General features: G+C 36.0%; 1 protein-coding gene across 1 annotated transcript; it reads left to right on the forward strand.

The window, feature by feature from the left end:
• Nucleotides 1–20,219: 20,219 nt before the first annotated feature.
• Nucleotides 20,220–21,155, forward strand: LOC128665149 (olfactory receptor 1020-like). The gene has a single exon (XM_053719889.1). The coding sequence runs from the start codon at nt 20,229–20,231 to the stop codon at nt 21,153–21,155; it is 927 nt and encodes a 308-aa protein (XP_053575864.1). The 5' UTR covers nt 20,220–20,228.
• The last annotated feature ends 403 nt before the right edge of the window (nt 21,156–21,558 follow it).

The following is a 21,558-nucleotide window of genomic DNA, read 5'->3' on the forward strand; positions in this document are numbered from 1 at the left end:
GAGGTGTCGGTAGAAATGTGAGCGTTAGGTGATTTTTGAGTGTCGGTAACTGAACTCGAAATACCAGAGTCCGTAAGAAACCAGCGTTAGGGGCCTCTAACGCTGGTTTTCACGGCTAACGCCAAACTCCAAATCTAGGCCATAGTGTCTAAGATATAAATCCACTTGGTCTTCCAGTTTTTGCGCCCTGTTCCTATCCCTCAACAAAGAAGATACATGGTCTATGACCATAGTTCTGAGACTAGATACGCTGTGTTTATACTGGGAAAAGTGGCATGCCACAGGTTGCTCCAAGTCACCACATTTAATAGCTTCTCTGATAGCATACCTGTGGTTTGTTAGCCTTTTCTTAAAAGGAGTAACTGTCTTTCAGACATAGACCAAAGAACACAAGCAAATGAAGATATAAATATCATGGTCACTTGTAACCACTAATCAATCTTGAATCTTCTTTTCTAGTGTGGATGCTGAAAAGAAGTGCCTCTTAACATACTATAACAAGTTATGCAATCTCCACACTGGATGCATCCAACTTTCATGGATTTCAACCAAGTTTTCTTCTGATAACAATTTACAGGGTCTCTTTCCACTAGCAGGTCCCTTAGATTACTTGCCCGATGATATGCCATTCTTGGTGGCTGTGTATATTGCAATGTTAAAGATTTATTGCACGCAATCAATTCCCAATGTTTTTTTATGGAAGAATCCTGATAGTGATGTGATGTATCATAAGTTGTAATTGTTATACTTGTGGGATATTTCCCTATCAGACCGAGCATGGCCAGTAGTCTTCTTATCCCAGCATAAAGAAGAAGGATAAGGAAATATCCCAGAACAAAGTGAGTTTATGAAATTAGGTAAGCAGTACACATGGTAGACAGGGTAGTTCTTCATGGTAATAAGAATAAGGCAGAGAGAGATCCAGCAGTATAACAGTTCAGGGGTAAACCAATAGAATGGTCAGAAACAGGCAGATGTCAACAACAAAAGGTAATCCAGCAGTTTAGCAGTTCAGGGGTAAACCAGTAGAATGTTCAGGAACAGGAAGAGGTCAGCAACAGAAAGGTAATCCAGCAGTTAAGCAGTTCAGGGGTAAACTCATAGAATTGTCAGGAACAGGCAGAGGTCAGCAACAAAAGGCAATCCAGCAGTTTAGTAGTTCAGTGGTAAACCAGTAGAATGGTCAGGAACAGGCAGAGGTCAGCAACAAAAGGTAATCCCACAGTTTAGCAGTTCAGGGGTAAACCAGTAGAATGGTCAGGAACAGGCAGAGGTCAGCAACAAAAGGTAATCAAGCAGTTTAGCAGTTCAGGGGTAAACCAGTAGAATGGTCAGACAGGCAGAATTTGGTAATGATAATGCAATCCAGCAATACAAGGGTTTAACAGGCAGAGTGGTCAGACAAGCAGAGTTCAATAACAATATGGCAACCAGCAATACAAAGTAATACAGCACCCAGGAGCACACACAGTAACACCTATACTTGGGCATAGATGAGAGCAACTGAGGTACTTACATAGGTTCAGGATTCGCGCCAAGAAAGCACAGGAAGATCCGGACCGGCATCAGGATGACAGGGCAGGCAGCGATGGCGTCGTGACAGTAATAGTAATGTGATGTATGCACTAGACAGATGCATTTTTGTGCGTTGGGTTGGGCTTGTATTACAAGATGAAAGTAAAAAGTTTGCATGTTCAAGCTTAAGCCCGACACATGCAAAAAAAAAACAAATGTTGAGTCAGAGTTAATTTTTCTCCTTTAGAAGTCAATGAGCATAAAACACCCATACTTGCTTGCCAATCTGACTGCATATTCAAGAGCACTGAACCCGACATGAAATATTAATATTTCACATTCCAATTTTCTTCACAAATACATATTCCTACATCTCTCTATCTATCTATATATATATATACACCTGTATATCTATTCCTTTACATAGATAGGTATAGATATGTATTTTATATGCAAAGTATTATACATACATAGGACATACTTGAAAACTAGAGAAATCTCAATGTATCCTTCCTGGTAAAATATTTCATAAATAAATAAATAAATATATATAAATATTTAATAATAAAAAGTACATTATTTTCTAAAATACTGTATGCATTTTGCGCATTGTGTTTCGCAATTTAGATTTTAACCTGGTCGTGTTAGAACACATGAAAACTTAGTAATCTTAAAACACGTTATTGAAATATTACATTTAGATTTTTTTTTAAATAGTAAAAATGAGAAAATATACTGTAAAATATTCCAAATAACCAATAGAATATATCTTTATTTTTACATAAATATAGATTAAAAATATATATATCAGATATGTATAGAAATATATATTTAAAAATAAAATAACATTTTCTTCTATGTGAAGAACATTGTAATGTAAAATATTCATAACTACCTTCGGGTTTAGCTCTGTAGGTCTTATACAGTGTCAGGTTAGCAATCAATCGATAAGTGTTATGTTTGTTTTTTTGAAGGCCGCTATATTGTCTATGGGGATAAGACATTAACGCAGTCACTTTTTCACTTTCAATTTAACAGAAATGTTTACACAGTAACTGTGTAGTATCTGTGTTTTTCTCTGTATGTGCCTGGCACAAGTCCATGCTGCAACTGGTACCTGTGTGCCAAGTACAGTGCAAAATGCCAGTCTCCATAATCCAAAACGTGATGTGGCGTTAAATCAAATTTAACATTACAGAAAAATAGCGGACATTACATGTGGCCCACTGTTATCTGCTTTTCAGTGGGTTTTCCCTATCTGCAGCTGGCACACGTCTGCCCATACAGTGCCAATCGCCATATTTCAAAGTATAAATCAGCTGTGACGTTAAAGAAAAATAGTTGAAAAGCATTAAGCAGAACTATAGTCCAAAAGATGTAGCTTTAATATTTTTGCTACTGAAACGTTGAAATTAGTTGTATTGGATGGATAATAGCACTAAATTTGGTGACAGAAAACAAAAAAAAAAAAGCTGATAAAGACAATCCAACCTTCCCTTATTGGCATCAGCCTCTATCTGCAGTAGCACAGTACAGAGTAAGATATGCCCCAGCAGCATGGGTATACAGATGTGGTGAAGTATTAAAATTGTGTCATGGGTCAAAGCAACAGTTTGCAGTAACACATAAACTTTTTGACAAAAAGTATAAACAAACAAAGTAATTGTGTTAGAGTCCCTCTAACTGGCACACCTGTCCAACTGCCAGAACATCCAGTGCAACCTGTGCCAGTCCTATTTAGGTGCCAATGCATCCAGTACAAGATACAGCCCTCACATATTCATTTATGTTATTCACAAGAGTCAGATGATTGTTACTGTTTTAGAGAACCTTCATCTTCAGCTCTTCAAGTGGCTTTTAATATTGTTGTAGATTTCTAACTGTGCATTCCATATCTACTGTAATTTAAGGGTCTAAATACAAATGGTGGTCTAGTAAATGTTGTGTTCATTGTTCATGTTTTCAAACAGCTATTCACATTTTTAAGGCATATTTAGCAGTGTATTCAATGTCCAATTACAAGGCCTATAGATGAATGGTGGGTGTTGTATTCAATATTCATGTTTTCAAAAAGCCATTTCTATTTTTGGGACATTTTTAGCAGTGTATTCAGTGTCAAATTACAGGGCCCAAGCAGGGAAGGTGAATGTTTTTTCAATGTTTATGTTAGGCCTACCCTGACACATTGTATTGACATTCTTATCATATTCCAACAAGTCCAGAAAGTCCTTTACTGTTTTACATGCCAGCGTCTCCACTACAGCTCTTGGTGCTTATATGCACATTTGTGATCCAATGCTTAGCCCATAGGAAATAATGGATAATAAATTACCCCTGGCCATAAACCATTAACTAAATTGAGCCAAATACGAGATCACCAAAAAAGGGACAACTGAGTCATTCAAAACATGTTAAGTTGTAATATGAAAAAAACATGACAGACATTAATGTTTAAATAATTTTTATTAAGGTTTTCACATAGTTTATAAATACCTTTTACATCAAAATCTGCATGTTATATGTTTAAACGAATGGATTGTGGAATCAAATTGCAAGATAAACATACTTTGAACTTGTATATCTCAAAGATTCAAAAACTTAACAACAGTTCTCTGCAAAAGTGATGCGATATTGGATATGTGTTATCACCAGTTTTGGTACAGTATATACATGACAGATATTTAAATGGAAATTTGCTTAATTACATAATTTAATTTTTCTTGTTTCATAGCAGATTCAAGATAATTTTAAGAAACTTTAACAAACACAAATATTGTTTAATTCTTAGCCTGTACTCTATCTTAATAGTATCTACTGGTCCCTAGATACTATTGTTTTTATTAAAATATAAGTCTAATTAATGATTGTATATTAAATGCATATCTTTAACAAGTGTTAAGGGATTTGTTCCCAAGAAGGTATGGTCTCTTTATATTTAACACATTGAACTTTGCAATCATATGGATGAAAGCTGAAGCAGAATATCAAATGGTAAGAAATCTGTTCTTAGTATCATGGTTTTCAAGAATAGGATGTCATTTTGCACATATTTGATGGTTCAGTTTATGTGGTGCTCTAAGAAACTGAGCCTGGGGTCTGGGAAGATCTGTTAATCTTAGCATAATGAAATATGAAATAACTTTATTAAGCAGAATTTTAGATTTGGTTATACTTATTTGGCACAGAAATAAGAACAACAGAATATCAGAGAACAGTGTCTTTTGCACATCTGTAACAATTTGGAAATATATGACAAAGATAATGCAAGCAGCATCAATTATATTACAAGTTTACAGGAATAAAGTCTCCGACAAGTTATGAATCCAATAATAGTGTCTCTTTATGTAATAAAGCATTGATTGATGATTCAGGCAGAGGAGGCAGACTCTCAGAAGCAATGGTAGTTCAGACTTTACAGGTGACAATCTGTCGCAAGCTAGGGACAGAATATGCAGGTTCTACTATGGCAGGGTGGAAACAAGATACACAGGTACTGCTTTGACAGGGTGGAGGCAGGATATGCAGGTTCTACTGTGACAGGCAAATTCCAGAAGTACAATCAAAAAAGGAAGCTAGAGCATGTGACAAGAAACAATATCCAAGAAAATACTGAGCTTTTAGCAGGGTATTTAATGCATGATTCTTGAAAATATCCAACACCTGTTCTTGAAGGTGAATAAAGCAATGCCAGAAAGATAAGAAAGGTATTTTAGATAGAATGGTCAGACCACGGCAATGTGCAAAGTTATTTTTTTCCCCAATATTCCAATAGAGATTAGTTATACTGTTCATGTAAAATACCTATCTATAGGAATAGATATACAGATATAGGTATATATAGATATATGTAGAAATATGTACTTACAATAAAAAGGATATTATTCTGTAAGTGAAGACCCTTGGGATGTTAAATATGTAAAGTAAATATACAGTATTAAAGGGACAGTCTAGTCAAAATTACACTTTCATGATTCAGATAGGGCATGTAATTTTAAACAACTTTCCAATTTACTTCTATTATCTAATTTGCTAAATTCTTTAGATATCCTTTGTTGAAGAAATCGCAATGTACATGTGTGAGGCAATCACACAAGGCCTCTATGTGCAGCAACCAATAAGCAGCTACTGAGCATATCTAGATATGCTTTTCAGCAAGTAATATCAAGAGAATGAAGCAAATTAGATAATAGAAGTAAATTAAAAAGTTGTTTAAAATGACATGCTTTCTAAATCATGAAAGAAAAAATGTGGGTTTCATGTCCTTTTAAATATGTAAAGTGAATATACAGTACAACACAAATACACATACATATACATATTTTGACATGTATGGATCTCTCTGTTAAATCCCTTTTGCTTTGATCTCATATCTTACTAACTTTTTAATACAATATTTTTTTTATTAATTCATTCTTATCAGACAGTGTTATTATGAATATAACTCTACTGTTAAATGTATTTTTGATGTATTTTGTGCGACTTTTTTGTCTTGTGTAACAGTTAACTAGAGCTTTAAAGTCATGCTAACCCGAAGCACATTTAATTCTATTGCACTCAAGCGAACATGTTTACTTTCAACATGTAATACGTGTGCTACTTCCGACATGTGTTAACAGCTGCAAAATACCCCTTATCGCTCTTGTGCATCAGTCATATTCTAGCCCTTAATAATTACTTTACAAGTTTGATGAGATATTACTAATGCCAAATAATACTTATCAATATATGACATGCATCAGGCATTCTTAAGAATTGGGACAAAACTTGTCCAGCCATACCATTTTATGGGCTAGATTACAAGTGAAGTGCAACAGATTTTGAGCTATTGCAATCACGATTTTGTGATCCATTTTTCTCCCACTAACATTACAAGTCGGGAGAAATTGCAATGCTAGCACAATAGCCTTTTCCACTTCAATCCTTTCTGCAATCTAAGAGCTCTGGTAAACTGTTTTATGAATATACAAAGTTGCACACAAAAAAAATAACAAAAATACATTATAAAGTACTCTTACACCCATAAACTACAATATTAACCCCTAAACCACCATCCCCCACATCGCCAACCCACAATAAAACTATTAACCCATAAACTGCCACCCCCCCACATCCAAAACTAACTAAATAAACTATAAACCTCTAAACCGCCATCCCTCACAACGGCAACCCAAAAGAAAACTATTAACCCTTAAACCCCCATCTCCACATCACAATCAAAATAAACTATTAATACCTAAACCACCATCCCCCACAATGCAAAGTAATTAACATCTAAACCCCTAACCTTACACCCCCTAACTTACCCCCAATTAAAATACCCATAAATTAACTAAAAATATTATAACTACCTTAAAAGAAATAAAAAGCTTACCTGTAAAATTAAATTAAAACCTAAGCTTACCCTTAAAAAAACTACCATTATTTAAAAAAAATGACATTACAAAAAAAATAAAACCTACATTACAAAAAATAAAAAACCCTAAATTACAATAGACAAAAAATCTAACATTTACAAAAAAATAAAAAAACCCTACCATTACAAAAAATGAAGAAATCTATCCTTACAATAAGAAACAAAATTACCAAAAATAAAAAATAAATATTCCTATTCTAATACCCCATAAAAACGAAAAACACCCCAAAATTATAAAAGCCATATTCTTAAAATAAATGACTAATAGCTTTTAAAAAAGGCCTTTTGTAGGGCATTTCCCTAAAGCAAACAGCTCTTTTGCTTAAGAAACACATTAACCCTGTAACAGCTTTTTCCTTTCATCCTATTGGCTGATTTGAATTTGAAGACTCAAATCAGCTAAAAGGAATGCAAGGGTATCCCTATGTAAAAAGGGTACCTTGCATTCAATGTTCAGTTTGTGGCTGGAGACCACATGAAGAAGTCCTCTGTGTCGCTGGTCTGGCACGTGGCCGCTGCCATCGCCGCTGACCTCGCCGCCGACACCGGGATGAAGATAGAAGATGGACTGCTGATGGGAGAAGATAAAGATGGATGAAAATGGAGCGCCACTGGGATTAAGATGGAGCGCCGCCCATCATCATTGGTGAGTACTAATTTTGGGGTCAGACTTAGATTAGGTTATTTTTATTTTTTTGTGACAGAAAAAGAGCTCAATGCCCTTTTAAGGGCAATGCCCATCCAAATGCCCTTTAGGATATTTTTAGGTACTTTTTTTTTTATTTTGGGTGGGTGTTTTTTGAGGGGTATTAGAATAGGAATATTTTTTTTAAAAATGGTAATTTTTTTTTTTTGTTTTTTGTAAGTGGTAGATTTTTTTATGTAATGGTAGGGTCTTTTATTTTTTGTAAAGGTTACATTTTTTTGTAATGTAAGTTTCATATTTTTTGTAATGTAGGTTTTTATTTTTTGTAATGTCATTTTTTTTATTTTTTTTTTAAGTAATGGTAGTTTTTTTTTTTTTTAGGGTAAGCTTAGCTTTTAATTTAATTTTACAGGTACAGTAGGGGTTTTTCCACTTTTTTTCTCCATTGATTTCTATGGGGGAACACGTGCACGTATAATCTCAGCTAGTAAGTTTTGTGCTTCTTGTGCTACTGCTTGGGCAAAATAATGTGGGGGTTTTTTTAACTTGTAATACGAGCGGATCCCGAGAAGCACAAAAGATATTTCACTAGCGAAAAATGTTGATTTACTGCAGCACTTCAAATCCAGCCCTATGTTATTTAAAGTAAAAAATGTAAAATGCGGTTGTCCTAAGGCTAAGTTACATGCATATGTGCTTAAAACTTAATAGGTTATTGTGGAAATATTTTACTTTTTTCAACTATTAAATTATTGTGTCTCTTAAAATGTCAAATGTACAACACAAATCTCAAATCAAAGGTATTTAAAAAAATGCTTAAAATTTGTAAAATCTTTCAAAAAGTTATAGTTAATGAAAATTAGGCTTATTAAAACAAGGGCATATTAGTGTGTGACAATTAATCTTATGTATGCTTAGGCAAAGCCTCAAACAAAAAGTGTTCATAGTTTGTGTCAGAGTTAAAAAAAAAAATGTTATTTATCAGGCACAGCAATAGACAGCTAAGTTAGCAGGACCCCATTTACACTTTTTGATGCGTTTGAGTGCAAAATAATTACAATTGTTTTGGTAAGACTTAACATTTTTGATAATTTCCATGAGCTGTCCCCTCTGTCAGCCATTAATATTTAACATTGATTTAATGAGCACATAATTATTATTTCAAACTAGGGTGTAGTACCAGTTAGGAGAGTGTTAAAAATCTAAATTCTTGATTCCTGTTCTCCTTTGTTTAAAGACAAAATGTGATGCTTTGTAATTTCTGTCATATTGTTTATCTCACTGAGTTAACTGGTATATTGAAAGAGTTGATAAACACTTTATTGTCCTCTTATAATGAATTGTTATTAGCAAAAAGCGTAATTACAAAGAATGTGAGAAAACAGAATACAAATTATTCATATAAAGTTTCTAAGAACACCCTTATTGTTTTCATGTACAATTTGATATTCATATTTTACTATGAATTGTGCATGTGCCATAACAATCAAATATTGGATAATAAGAAACAAACAATAATATAATTTGGGCTGATAATGCATAGTCAGCTAGTCAAAAATACTCAGAACCAAGTAAAAAGAGCCAAAATATGGAAACAGACGGCTAGATTTAGAGTTTTGTCGGTAAGGACCCATGTAGCTAACGCCGGCTTTTTTCTGGCCGCACCATAAAAATAACTCTGGTATTGAGAGTCCACATAAAGGCTGCGTTAGGCTCCAAAAAAGGAGCGTAGAGCATATTTAACGCAGCTTCAACTCTCGATACCAGAGTTGCTTACGGACGCGGCCAGCCTCAAAAACGTGCTCGTGCACGATATCCCCATAGGAAACAATGGGGCTGTTTGAGCTGAAAAAAACCTAACACCTGCAAAAAAGCCGCGTTCAGCTCCTAACGCAGCCCCATTGTTTGCTATGGGGAAACACTTCCAACGTCTGCACCTAACACCCTAACATGTACCCCGAGTCTAAACACCCCTAGCCTTACACTTATTAACCCCTAATCTGCCGCCCCCGCTATCGCTGACCCCTGCATATTATTTTTAACCCCTAATCTGCCGCTCCGTAAACCGCCGCTACTTACATTATCCTTATGTACCCCTAATCTGCTGCCCCTAACACCGCCGACCCCTATATTATATTTATTAACCTCTAATCTGCCCCCCACAACGTCGCCTCCACCTGCCTACACTTATTAACCCCTAATCTGCCGAGCGGACCGCACCGCTATCATAATAAAGTTATTAACCCCTAATCCGCCTCACTAACCCTATAATAAATAGTATTAACCCCTAATCTGCCCTCCCTAACATCGCCGACACCTAACTTCAATTATTAACCCCTAATCTACCTACAAATAACTACAATGAAATAAACTAACTAAAGTACAAAAAATAAAAAAGAACTAAATTACAAAAAATAAAAAAATATTTACAAACATAAGAAAAATATTACAACAATTTTAAACTAATTACACCTACTCTAAGCCCCCTAATAAAATAACAAAGACCCCCAAAATAAAAAATGCCCTACCCTATTCTAAATTACTAAAGTTCAAAGCTCTTTTACCTTACCAGCCCTGAACAGGGCCCTTTGCGGGGCATGCCCCAAGAAGTTCAGCTCTTTTGCCTGTAAAAAAAAACACATACAATACCCCCCCAACATTACAACCCACCACCCACATACCCCTAATCTAACCCAAACCCCCCTTGAATAAACCTAACACTAAGCCCCTGAAGATCATCCTACCTTGTCTTCACCTCACCGGGTATCACCGATCGGTCCTGGCTCCAAAATCTTCATCCAACCCAAGCGGGGGCTGGTGATCCATCATCCGGTGGCTGAAGAGGTCCAGAAGAGGCTCCAAAGTCTTCATCCTATCCGGGAAGAAGAGAAGATCCGGACCGGCAACCATCATCTTCCAAGCGGCATCTTCTATCTTCATCCGATGAGGACCGACTCCATCCTGAAGACCTCCACCGCGGACCCATCTTCATCCGGCGACGTCCAACTGAAGAATGACGGTTCCTTTAAGGGACGTCATCCAAGATGGCGTCCCTCGAATTCCGATTGGCTGATAGGATTCTATCAGCCAATCGGAATTAAGGTAGGAATATTCTGATTGGCTGATGGAATCAGCCAATCAGAATCAAGTTCAATCCGATTAACTGATCCAATCAGCCAATCAGATTGAGCTCGCATTCTATTGGCTGTTCCAATCAGAATATTCCTACCTTAATTCCGATTGGCTGATAGAATCCTATCAGCCAATCGGAATTCGATGGACGCCATCTTGGATGACGTCCCTTAAAGGAACCGTCATTCTTCAGTTGGACGTCGCCGGATGAAGATGGGTCCGCGGTGGTCCTCATCGGATGAAGATAGAAGATGCCGCTTGGAAGATGATGGTTGCCGGTCCGGATCTACTCTTCTTCCCGGATAGGATGAAGACTTTGGAGCCTCTTCTGGACCTCTTCAGCCACCGGATGATGGATCGCCAGCCCCCGCTTGGGTTGGATGAAGATTTTGGAGCCAGGACCGATCGGTGATACCCGGTGAGGTGAAGACAAGGTAGGATGATCTTCAGGGGCTTAGTGTTAGGTTTATTTAAGGGGGGTTTGGGTTAGATTAGGGGTATGTGGGTGGTGGGTTGTAATGTTGGGGGGGGTATTGTATGTGTTTTTTTTATAGGCAAAAGAGCTGAACTTCTTGGGGCATGCCCCGCAAAGAGCCCTGTTCAGGGCTGGTAAGGTAAAAGAGCTTTGAACTTTAGTAATTTAGAATAGGGTAGGGCATTTTTTATTTTGGGGGTCTTTGTTATTTTATTAGGGGGCTTAGAGTAGGTGTAATTAGTTTAAAATTGTTGTAATATTTTTCTTATGTTTGTAAATATTTTTTTATTTTTTGTAACTTAGTTCTTTTTTATTTTTTGTACTTTAGTTAGTTTATTTCATTGTAGTTATTTGTAGGTATTGTATTTAATTAATGTATTGATAGTGTAGTGTTAGGTTTAATTGTAGGTAATTGTAGGTATTTAATTTAATTAATTTAATGATAGTATAGTGTTAGGTTTAATTGTAACTCAGGTTAGGATTTATTTTACAGGTTATTTTGTAATTATTTTAACTATTTTAGCTATTAAATAGTTCTTAACTATTTAATAGCTATTGTACCTGGTTAAAATAAATACAAAGTTGCCTGTAAAATAAATATTAATCCTAAAATAGCTATAATATAATTATAATTTATATTGTAGCTATATTAGGATTTATTTTACAGGTAAGTATTTAGCTTTAAATAGGAATAATTTATTTAATAAGCGTTAATTAATTTTGTTAGATTTAAATTATATTTAAGTTAGGGGGGTGTTAGTGTTAGGGTTAGACTTAGCTTTAGGGGTTAATACATTTATTAGAATAGCGGTGAGCTCCGGTCGGCAGATTAGGGGTTAATAATTGAAGTTAGGTGTCGGCGATGTTAGGGAGGGCAGATTAGGGGTTAATACTATTTATTATAGGGTTAGTGAGGCGGATTAGGGGTTAATAACTTTATTATAGTAGCGGTGCGGTCCGCTCGGCAGATTAGGGGTTAATAAGTGTAGGCAGGTGGAGGCGACGTTGAGGGGGCAGATTAGGGGTTAATAAATATAATATAGGGGTCGGCGGTGTTAGGGGCAGCAGATTAGGGGTACATAAGGATAACGTAGGTGGCGGTCGGCAGATTAGGGGTTAAAAAAATTTAATCGAGTGTCGGCGATGTGGGGGGGCCTCGGTTTAGGGGTACATAGGTAGTTTATGGGTGTTAGTGTACTTTAGAGTACAGTAGTTAAGAGCTTTATGAACCGGCGTTAGCCCAGAAAGCTCTTAACTACTGACTTTTTTCTGCGGCTAGAGTTTTGTCGTTAGAATTCTAACGCTCACTTCAGACACAACTCTAAATACCGGAGTTAGAAAAATCCCATTGAAAAGATAGGATACGCAATTGACGTAAGGGGATCTGCGGTATGGAAAAGTCGCGGCTGAAAAGTGAGCGTTAGACCCTTTTTTGAGTGACTCCAAATACCGGAGGTAGCCTAAAACCAGCGTTAGGAGCCTCTAACGCTGGTTTTCACGGCTACCGCCAAACTCCAAATCTAGGCCAGAGAGTTTTATGAACCTGGTGTGTAAGGGAGAAAAAAAAAAAAAGCTTGGTGATACTCGAAGAGAGCATCTAGGCTGTACAGGAAACCAAGGAAGTTTTCTCAGACATCTTTAGAAAGTTCAGAGGATAAGATAGATAATAGTAGTGCAAGCAGACAAGAGGAGATGCAAGCATTAGAGTTAGAACCAGAGGAAACCAAAACTATCACAGAAAAAGTAAATAAACTCTAAAGTAAAATTAAACTTTCCTGATTCAGATAGAGCATGCAACTGTTCTATCTGAATCATGAAAGAAACAATTTGGGTTTAGTGCCTCTTAAACATTTATATTTAATATATCATAATTATATAAATCAATGTTATGGCTGCACTCAAAAGCTGTTTTTACAAAGAAGAAAACTGACAAAACAATACAATTAATAAGAATGCTCAGGAATGAATATCCTCCTGTAGATAAATAATTGAAATACAAAAAATAGAAGAGTTCCCACAATCTAATGTATAGGAAATTTTATTAAATAAAAAAAAGTGTATTAAAAAAACAAAAACAAAGTCATTTGCAATGCTCTACGACCTCTATCATTAAAATAAAAAAAGACTGAGCAACCCCAGTCTTGTTAAAAACTCAGAGCCAGTATAAAGTCAACACAGTTTAGGTCATATATAAGTAGCAAATTGTTATGATATGAAAGAGCTCATGAACTATGACAAAAAAACACTTATAGGACAAGATGAATCAGCATGAGCTCTTGATAAAAATGCAATGTCAAACAATACAGTTGTAGCAATCCACTTTGGTTATTTTTTGTCATAAGGTTTTGTTTATTGTATTTGTCAAGTAATATTATACTTTTAAATTAGAAGGAAAATAAATGGAATTCCCCCCCTCCAAAAAAATGGGTATCTTTCTCTAAAACAAACAAACATTGTATTCATATTATATAAAAGTATTAACATAGTTGATCAGTGCTAAGTGCCCCATTAACTGATCTGTTTAATCAGTCACTATTAAAATGAGCTGTTCCAGATGATTGGAGAATAGCAAATATAATACCGCTTCATAAAAAGGGCAGTAGGGAAGAATCTGGTAACCACAGGCCAGTTAGCTTAACTTCAGTAGTAGGGAATTAAAGGAAATTCTCTTAAAATAAATAATTATGACTTACATAAAGACAATTGGTTTTACTTTTTAAGTGAGATCATATCAGACAAATCCTATTTACTTGTAAATAAAAACGTATAAACCAGGGCACAAGTAATAAAATACTGCAAAAAGTCAAATGGTGACCAGTGCTTAAGTAAATCTAAATATATAAATTAGAAAGAAGAATAAGAAAAAGAAAGAAAAAAAACTTATAAATAGCACTCTTGCATTTATAAAATATTGTGTTTAGACACAAAAATAGTGGCTAAAATGAAATGTAGCAACCCACACTGATAAAAATACTGCAATCAGGTATAAGATCTAAACTATACGTAATTTATTTACCAAGAATCAAATAAAATAACAAACTAACAAAACCTCATACTTCCTGATAATTTAAACAAAAGTCCATGGAGCATATGTATCAAGCTCCGAATGGAGCTTGACGCTCTGTGTTTCTGGCGAGCCTGCAGGCTCGCCAGAAACAGCAGTTATGAAGCAGCGGTCACAAAGACCACTGCTCCATAACCTGTCTGCCTGCTCTGAGCAGGCGGACAGACATCACCACAATACAACCTGATCGAGTATGATCGGGTTGATTGACACCCCCCTGCTGGCAACCTATTGGCCGTGAGTCTGCAGGGGGCAGCGTTGCACCAGCAGCTCTTGTGAGCTGCTGGTGCAATGCTTAATACGGTGAGCGTATTCAGCGAGGTCGGATCAGGTCCGCCAGACCTTGATACATATGCCCCATATGTGGAGGGAGGTGATACAATTACCACTGATCATCAATTGGCAAACAAACAAATAAAAGTTTTGTTCCCAATGATTTCCCAGTGATACAAACTCTACAGTACTGGAAACTAAGTGGTAGAAATTGTTTAGCCAGTTGAGCTGTCCTTTAGAACTATGCTGTGAACTCCATACTGTGGCAGACCAATATATAATGTTACACGCTGTAGTGTTATAGACAAAAGGTGTCGATATGGAAACAAACACCAAAAGGGGCTATCAATTTACCATGCCAAACCCCGCCAGCTCTGGTTGTTACCATACAGTGTAAGCTCTTCTCATGACGCTGATGCAATAGCGCGATAAACCACCAAATCCGCAACAGCTGAGAAGATGAAGTGCTTCCAATGCACTCTACCATACAGGATACTCCGGGCTATTCCTTTCAAGCGGATAACGGGTGACGTGGATTATATTTGTTTTCCACTTGATGATTAGTGGTAATTGTATCACCTCCCTCCACATATGGACTTTTGTTTAAATTATCAAGAAGTATGGAGTTTTGTTAGTTTGTTATTTTGTTTGATTCTTGGTAAATAAATTACATATAATTTAGATTGTGTACCTGTTTACAGTATTTTTATCAGTGTGGGTGGCTACATTTAATTTTATCCACCATTTTTGTGTCTAAACACAATATTTTATAGCGGTAAGAAGGCTATTTAGAAGTACTTTTTTCTTTTTCTTCTTTCTAATTTATAATCCTTTTGACTACTTTGCTTATGTAACAAAAGTATTAGACCAGGGTGGAGCAGTTGATTTAGCATGTCTAGATTTCAGCAAAGCATTTGACACCGTCCCACACAACAAACTAATTCACAAACTGAATCTCCTTGGTCTAGACACAAAATTTGTGAACTGGGTAGAATGCTGGCTTAAAGTGAAGGTAAAGTTTCTTCATTGTGAACACATCAATGCATTACTTATTATTACAATAAGTTAATCGCTAAGTTTATTTCAATAATGAAGTTAAAATTTCGGACTTTATATATATATATTACCCTATAGTTTTGATGCTAACTCCACCCCACCTTTCCTTTCCTGGTTTTCTGTGCTGACGTATAGAGCGGTCCCACCCGCTCTATACGTATCTCAAAAGCGCATTCACGATTCTCAGTTACAATGCGCATGCGCACATCGGCTAGTACTTTGCTCTCTACTGCGCTTGTCAGTATCTGAGCCTGTCCGGTCCGGCATATTAGGGGTATTCCTAAAGTAGCAAGAAAAAAGGATTAGCGGAGCACCAGTCAAATGAGTTAAAACAAAAAATGCTTTATGTACTTAATAAATAAAAGAACAACAACAGGGTGCCATTCTCCTAGTAGGAGTCATCTCCTACAGCTGCTGACATGTTTCGGCTGTTGCCGTTATCAAAGCTTTGATATCGGCAACAGCCGAAACATGTCAGCAGCTGTAGGAGATGACTCCTACTAGGAGAATGGCACCCTGTTGTTGTTCTTTTATTTATTAAGTACATAAAGCATTTTTTGTTTTAACTCATTTGACTGGTGCTCCGCTAATCCTTTTTTCTTGCTAAGCAGCGAGCAAGCACAGTCCTGAGGAGACTACTCCTCTTGTTCCCTGCTAAAGACGCTGCAACCCGGACTCCCCGCAGCTATTACCTCACCGGCCAAGTATCCAGATGGCTACAGGATCCCCAGGACCAGATAACACGGAGGTGTGAGGGGGGCGGTGATTAGTCCGCCTTGAAGAGTGAATTGACGGAGCGGGTGAGTCCCTTGCATGTTAATGCCTGGACAGTGGACACTGACTGTTTTTCTATACTTGCACAGTCTTCAGCTGTTAGGGGAGAGCATACTCACACTATTATTCCTAAAGTAAACTAATACGCATGCGCGAAACGGGAGCACGCATGGATTTCACGATAGTCTAAAAAAAAGAATAGCGCATGCGCAGGCCAAAAAGATGGTGATGACGTTATAGTGACGGCCGCCTAACGGCCAGATTTTTAATTGGATCCTCAGAAAACGTGATCAACACAGAAAAAAAAATTATAACGGGTTGAATTTGCGGACCTTCATAAATTGTTTAATAACGGCTATAACTTTATTTACACTTAAATTTAAAAAAAATGATGAATTAAAGTCATATTGTTTTGGGACAAAGAAAGTTATTGTAGATAGACAACCTGGCAACTTTGCCTTCACTTTAAGGACAGAAAACAAAGTGTCTTAGTAAATGGAGTATATTCAGAAGAGAGGGCTGTTACTAGTGGTGTTCGTCAGGGGTCAGTTCTGGGGCCTGTTTTGTTTATCAATTTTTATCAGAGATATCAGCAAAGGGCTAAAGGGGAACGTGTGTCTGTTTGCAGATGATACAAAAATGTTTAATAGAGTAGAAGTTCCAGGGGTAGACAAAATGAGAAGTGATATACAACAATGTGAGGATTGGACAAATGACTGGGATTTAAAGATTAACACAGTAAAGTGTAAAATTATGCATTTAGGGAAGAAAAAGCCAAACGTTAAAGGGACATTATACACTAGCTTTTTCTTTGCATAAATGTTTTGTAGATGGGTCTTTTCATATGCAAAGGAAGGGGGAGGGGAGAGTACATGCTATTTCCCACTTGCAGTGGGTGTCCAAGTAACCTTTTAAACAGAGCTAAACTGGAAGCTTCTAAGTAAGTTTTTAAATGTTTTTATACTGGATTTTTATATCAGTATCTGTGCATATTATTCTTTATAGTAGTGTCTATTACATGCAGTTATATGAAAATTGGTGTATACTGTCCCTTTAATTATAGACTCAATGACACTTTACTGACTGTTACAAATGAGGAATGGAATTTGGGGATTATTATTTCAGATTATTTTAAATTTAGTAAACAATGTAGTACTGCAGCAAGTAAGGCCAGCAGAATGCTTTGATGTATTGTTAGATGTATTAGCAGCAGAAATAGTAAGGTTCTTATGCCACTGTACAGATCATTAGTTAGGCCTCATCTTGAGTATTGTGTGCAGTACTGGAGGCCATATCTTCAGAAGGATATAAACAAACTTGAATCTGTGCAAAGGAGGGCTACCAAAATGGTACATGGGCTAAAAAATAAAATGTACCAAGAGAGGCTCAATTACCTAAATATGTATAGCTTAGAGGAGAGAAGGGAAAGAGGTGATATGATATCAACTTTCAAGTATATTAAAAGGCTTAGTGAATCTGAGCCAGTGAGTCTTTAACATAAAAAGGAACATTCAAGAACAAGGGGCCATGATCTCAAGCTGAAGGGTAATATATTCAAGAGTAATTTAAGGAAGCACTTCTTTACAGAAAGGGTGATTGATTCATGGAATAAACTTCCACAAGAGGTAGTGATGACAAACAATGTGGGGGGACATTAAGAATGCCTGGGACAAGCACAAGGCTATCCTATGAACTAGATGAGTTTATACTTTTAGGAGATATCAGGCAAAATTAGGAAGTCTTAAGTTAGGGGTCTTGGGGTGTTAGCTGTTTGTGGGTTAAGTAGTGTAAGGGTTATGGGGGTTGGGGTAATGGCTGCTTAGGGGTTAAGTAGTGTAGGGGTTATTGCAGTGAGGGTTGCAGTGGTTAAGGGTTTAAGTAGTGTAGGGTTTATTGCAATGGGGGTTGTGGCAGTTTAAGGGTTAATAGGTTATGGAATTTATTTCGGGGGAGGGTTGTAGAAGTTTAGAGGTTAATAGTGTAGAGTTTAATAGCGATGGGGGTTATGATATTCTAGGGGTTAATAGTGTAGCAGGGTAGTTTGCAATTGGGGATGTGATAGATTAGGGGTTAATAGAGTAACCGAGTTAAGAGTAGGTGGATGTGGCAGTTTAGGGGTAATTAGAGTAAGGGGTTTATTGCAATGGGGGTTATCGTGCAAGTATAGGTGTTAGGTTTTTAACTTCCCTTCTCTATTAAAGTCAATAAGGTGAATATGATATCCCAAATGCAATTTCCCATGTTAAACTTTTTGTGCGCATTGGGTTACGTACAAGCACAAAATTTGTACTTTCAACTTGTAATATGAGCACTTCTCAGAGTGTACAAAAAGTTAACCTCTAACAAAGCTATTGTGTGAGCAGGAGCGCTAAATAGTGTTCCACTGTAATCTAGCCCATAATCAGTATGCAATTCCAATCTATAGAAAAATTACTAAATTTCCCATGATTCTCAGCAGTTCTAAAATCTCCTGCTAGAGGAAAATCATTAGATGAATTGAATGATCTTGCAAACAAAGTTAAACCATCAGGAACTGTGATATTAACAGTAAAAGCAATATGATCAGCTGAGGAAAGAGGAAACATTATATAACATATATTTATATAAATTGTGCATATTCATTCTAGATATTGTATAATAGTTATTATAAATAATCCACAGTAAATTAATTTATGTATCCATTTAATATTAATTAGAATATTAAAAATGTGTGCTTCTTACATTTTAGTAATATATAGTACTATGTCTCACGATTTAGCACAGAGAAGGTAAATTCTGATTCACCCCAATATAACTTAATAGCAAGATACAAAATATATATCTATTATATAATCCTTTACACATTGAAATAAAGGAACAATATATAAAATTAATTGATAACAGTCATAAAACAACCAACAAGCTGTGGCTCCGATTAAAAAGGGAGTGCAGGGTAGCCATATAAATAGCACATGATCTGATAATACATGTCGATGGTAAGAAAGATTTACCAGAGAATGCTAGAATGCCCAACATAGATTTAATTTGAGCAGTGTTAGCTCTCAATAGTGCTAATATTTTTGTGCTCAATTTGTAATTTTTGTATTTAATTGTTAAAATTATTGTTTTCAAATGAAGATGTCCTGGATAAGGTGTTGCAGTTTGAAATCTAATTGTTCTTATATCATATAGAGGTGCTGAGCAGGATTGGGAAAGGGTGTAGATCTATAATAAATATTTAATTTATTGAAGGAAAAGCAGAAGGATATAAATGGAATCAAAACCCCATATTGGGCTAAATTACAAGTGGCGCAATTGCAAAATTGCAGTGTTTTTGCGATCAAATCCACATTACAAGTGGTGTGGTGCTTTAAATACTGTATATTCGTTTGCGTAAACTCGCTGTAATTTATGCTCCCCATATGCAATCATAATACAAGATGAAAGTAAATGCAATCGCTCAAATGCAATTGCATTTTATGTTAAATCTTTTTTATGAGACTTTGTGTAAAGAGTAAAAAGTTGCACTAAACTATACCATTAACCACTAAACGGATGCAACATCCATTGCAAACTACCTGCTACACTATTAACCTCTAAATTGACATACTCTCCATCAGCAACTACCCTGCTACACCAATAACCCCTGCCACACCTCCACATTGCAAACTACCACCCTACACTTTTAACCTTATAAACCACCACACCCCACATTGCAAGCTACCCCCTACACTATTAACCACCACAACCCCCATTGCAAAGTATCCCCTGACCTATTAACCTTCTAACTGTCACACACCCCCATTGTAAAGTACCCCCTAACCTCCTAACAGCTAACCCCATATATGTATTAAACTCATTTACAATCTTTAATTCTTTCAGATATTTACAAGGCTGCTTTATGGAGAGACAAAACCAGACATTAGTTACTGAATTTCTTTTGTCAGGGTTAATTGATAATCCCAAGTGGAATATTCATTTTTTCATTTTCTTTTTATTCATATATTTAGTAACACTAATTGGGAATATTTGTATGATTAGTTTAATTTGTTATTCCACCACACTTCATAATCCCATGTACTTTTTTCTTGGTCATTTATCCTTTTCGGACTTGTGTTATTCTTCAGTAATCACACCAAAAATTTTGAACAATATGCTTACAAGCAGAATGGTTATATCGTTTAAAGGATGTGCAACTCAGCTTTTTTTCTTTGGACTTTTTGTGGGCACGGAGTGTTTCCTTGTTACAGTTATGGCATATGATCGTTATTTGGCTATTTGTAATCCTTTAATTTACATTATTATTATGAGTAAAAAGCTTCAAATGGAATTGGTTGGTGCTGCTTATGCTGGTGGCTTTTTAACAACAATGATACATACAAGTTGCACTTTTCGATTATCCTATTGTGGGTCAAATAATATTAACCATTTCTTCTGTGATATCCCTCCACTGCTGAAACTTTCCTGTTCTGATACATTCATGAGTGAATTGTTTATGTTTCTTTTATCAAGCTTTCTTGGAACCCTTTCTGTTGTAATTATTATTTTTTCATATGTTAACATTATTTATGCCATTCTAAAAATGAAATCATCTGCGGGACGTCAAAAAGCCTTTTCAACATGCTCTTCACATCTCATGGTCGTTTCTCTATTTTTTGGTACTGCTATATTTGTGTATGCAAGACCGCTTTCCAGCTACTCTATTGAGAAGGATAAATTGATTTCATTTTTTTACACAGTAGTAATTCCAATGTTGAACCCAATCATTTACAGTCTTAGGAACACACAAGTAAGAATGGCTTTATTTAAAGTCTTATATAAGGCATAATTGCTTTTAAAATAAAGTTGTTCTCATTTTATTATAATCGCTTGAGTATTGTACTTTATTGTAAAAAAATATAAATAAAAAGAAAACACTATTGAGTACACAGTCCTACATAGAATAAGTCACAAACATGAAAAAAAACAAAACAAATTGGTTACATATTCTTAGGTTGAGGGTAAAGTAAATTTTCTTTAGTTTTAGTGACTGACATTGGGCAATATTTAGTACATCTACTTCTTAGTATAAAACCCAAAGACTGAGGTAGAGAATGAATAAAACTGACCTAGGACTCTGTATACAACCCATGAGTTGACTGAAGTTTCCAAATGTAAAAAGGCCTGAAATCCTGTTGTCTGAGAAGAATGAAAGACTCTACAACCAATGATAACAATACACATATACAGAC

Source organism: Bombina bombina, chromosome 6, assembly GCF_027579735.1.
Source record: "Bombina bombina isolate aBomBom1 chromosome 6, aBomBom1.pri, whole genome shotgun sequence".
Taxonomy (NCBI): Eukaryota; Metazoa; Chordata; class Amphibia; order Anura; family Bombinatoridae; genus Bombina; species Bombina bombina.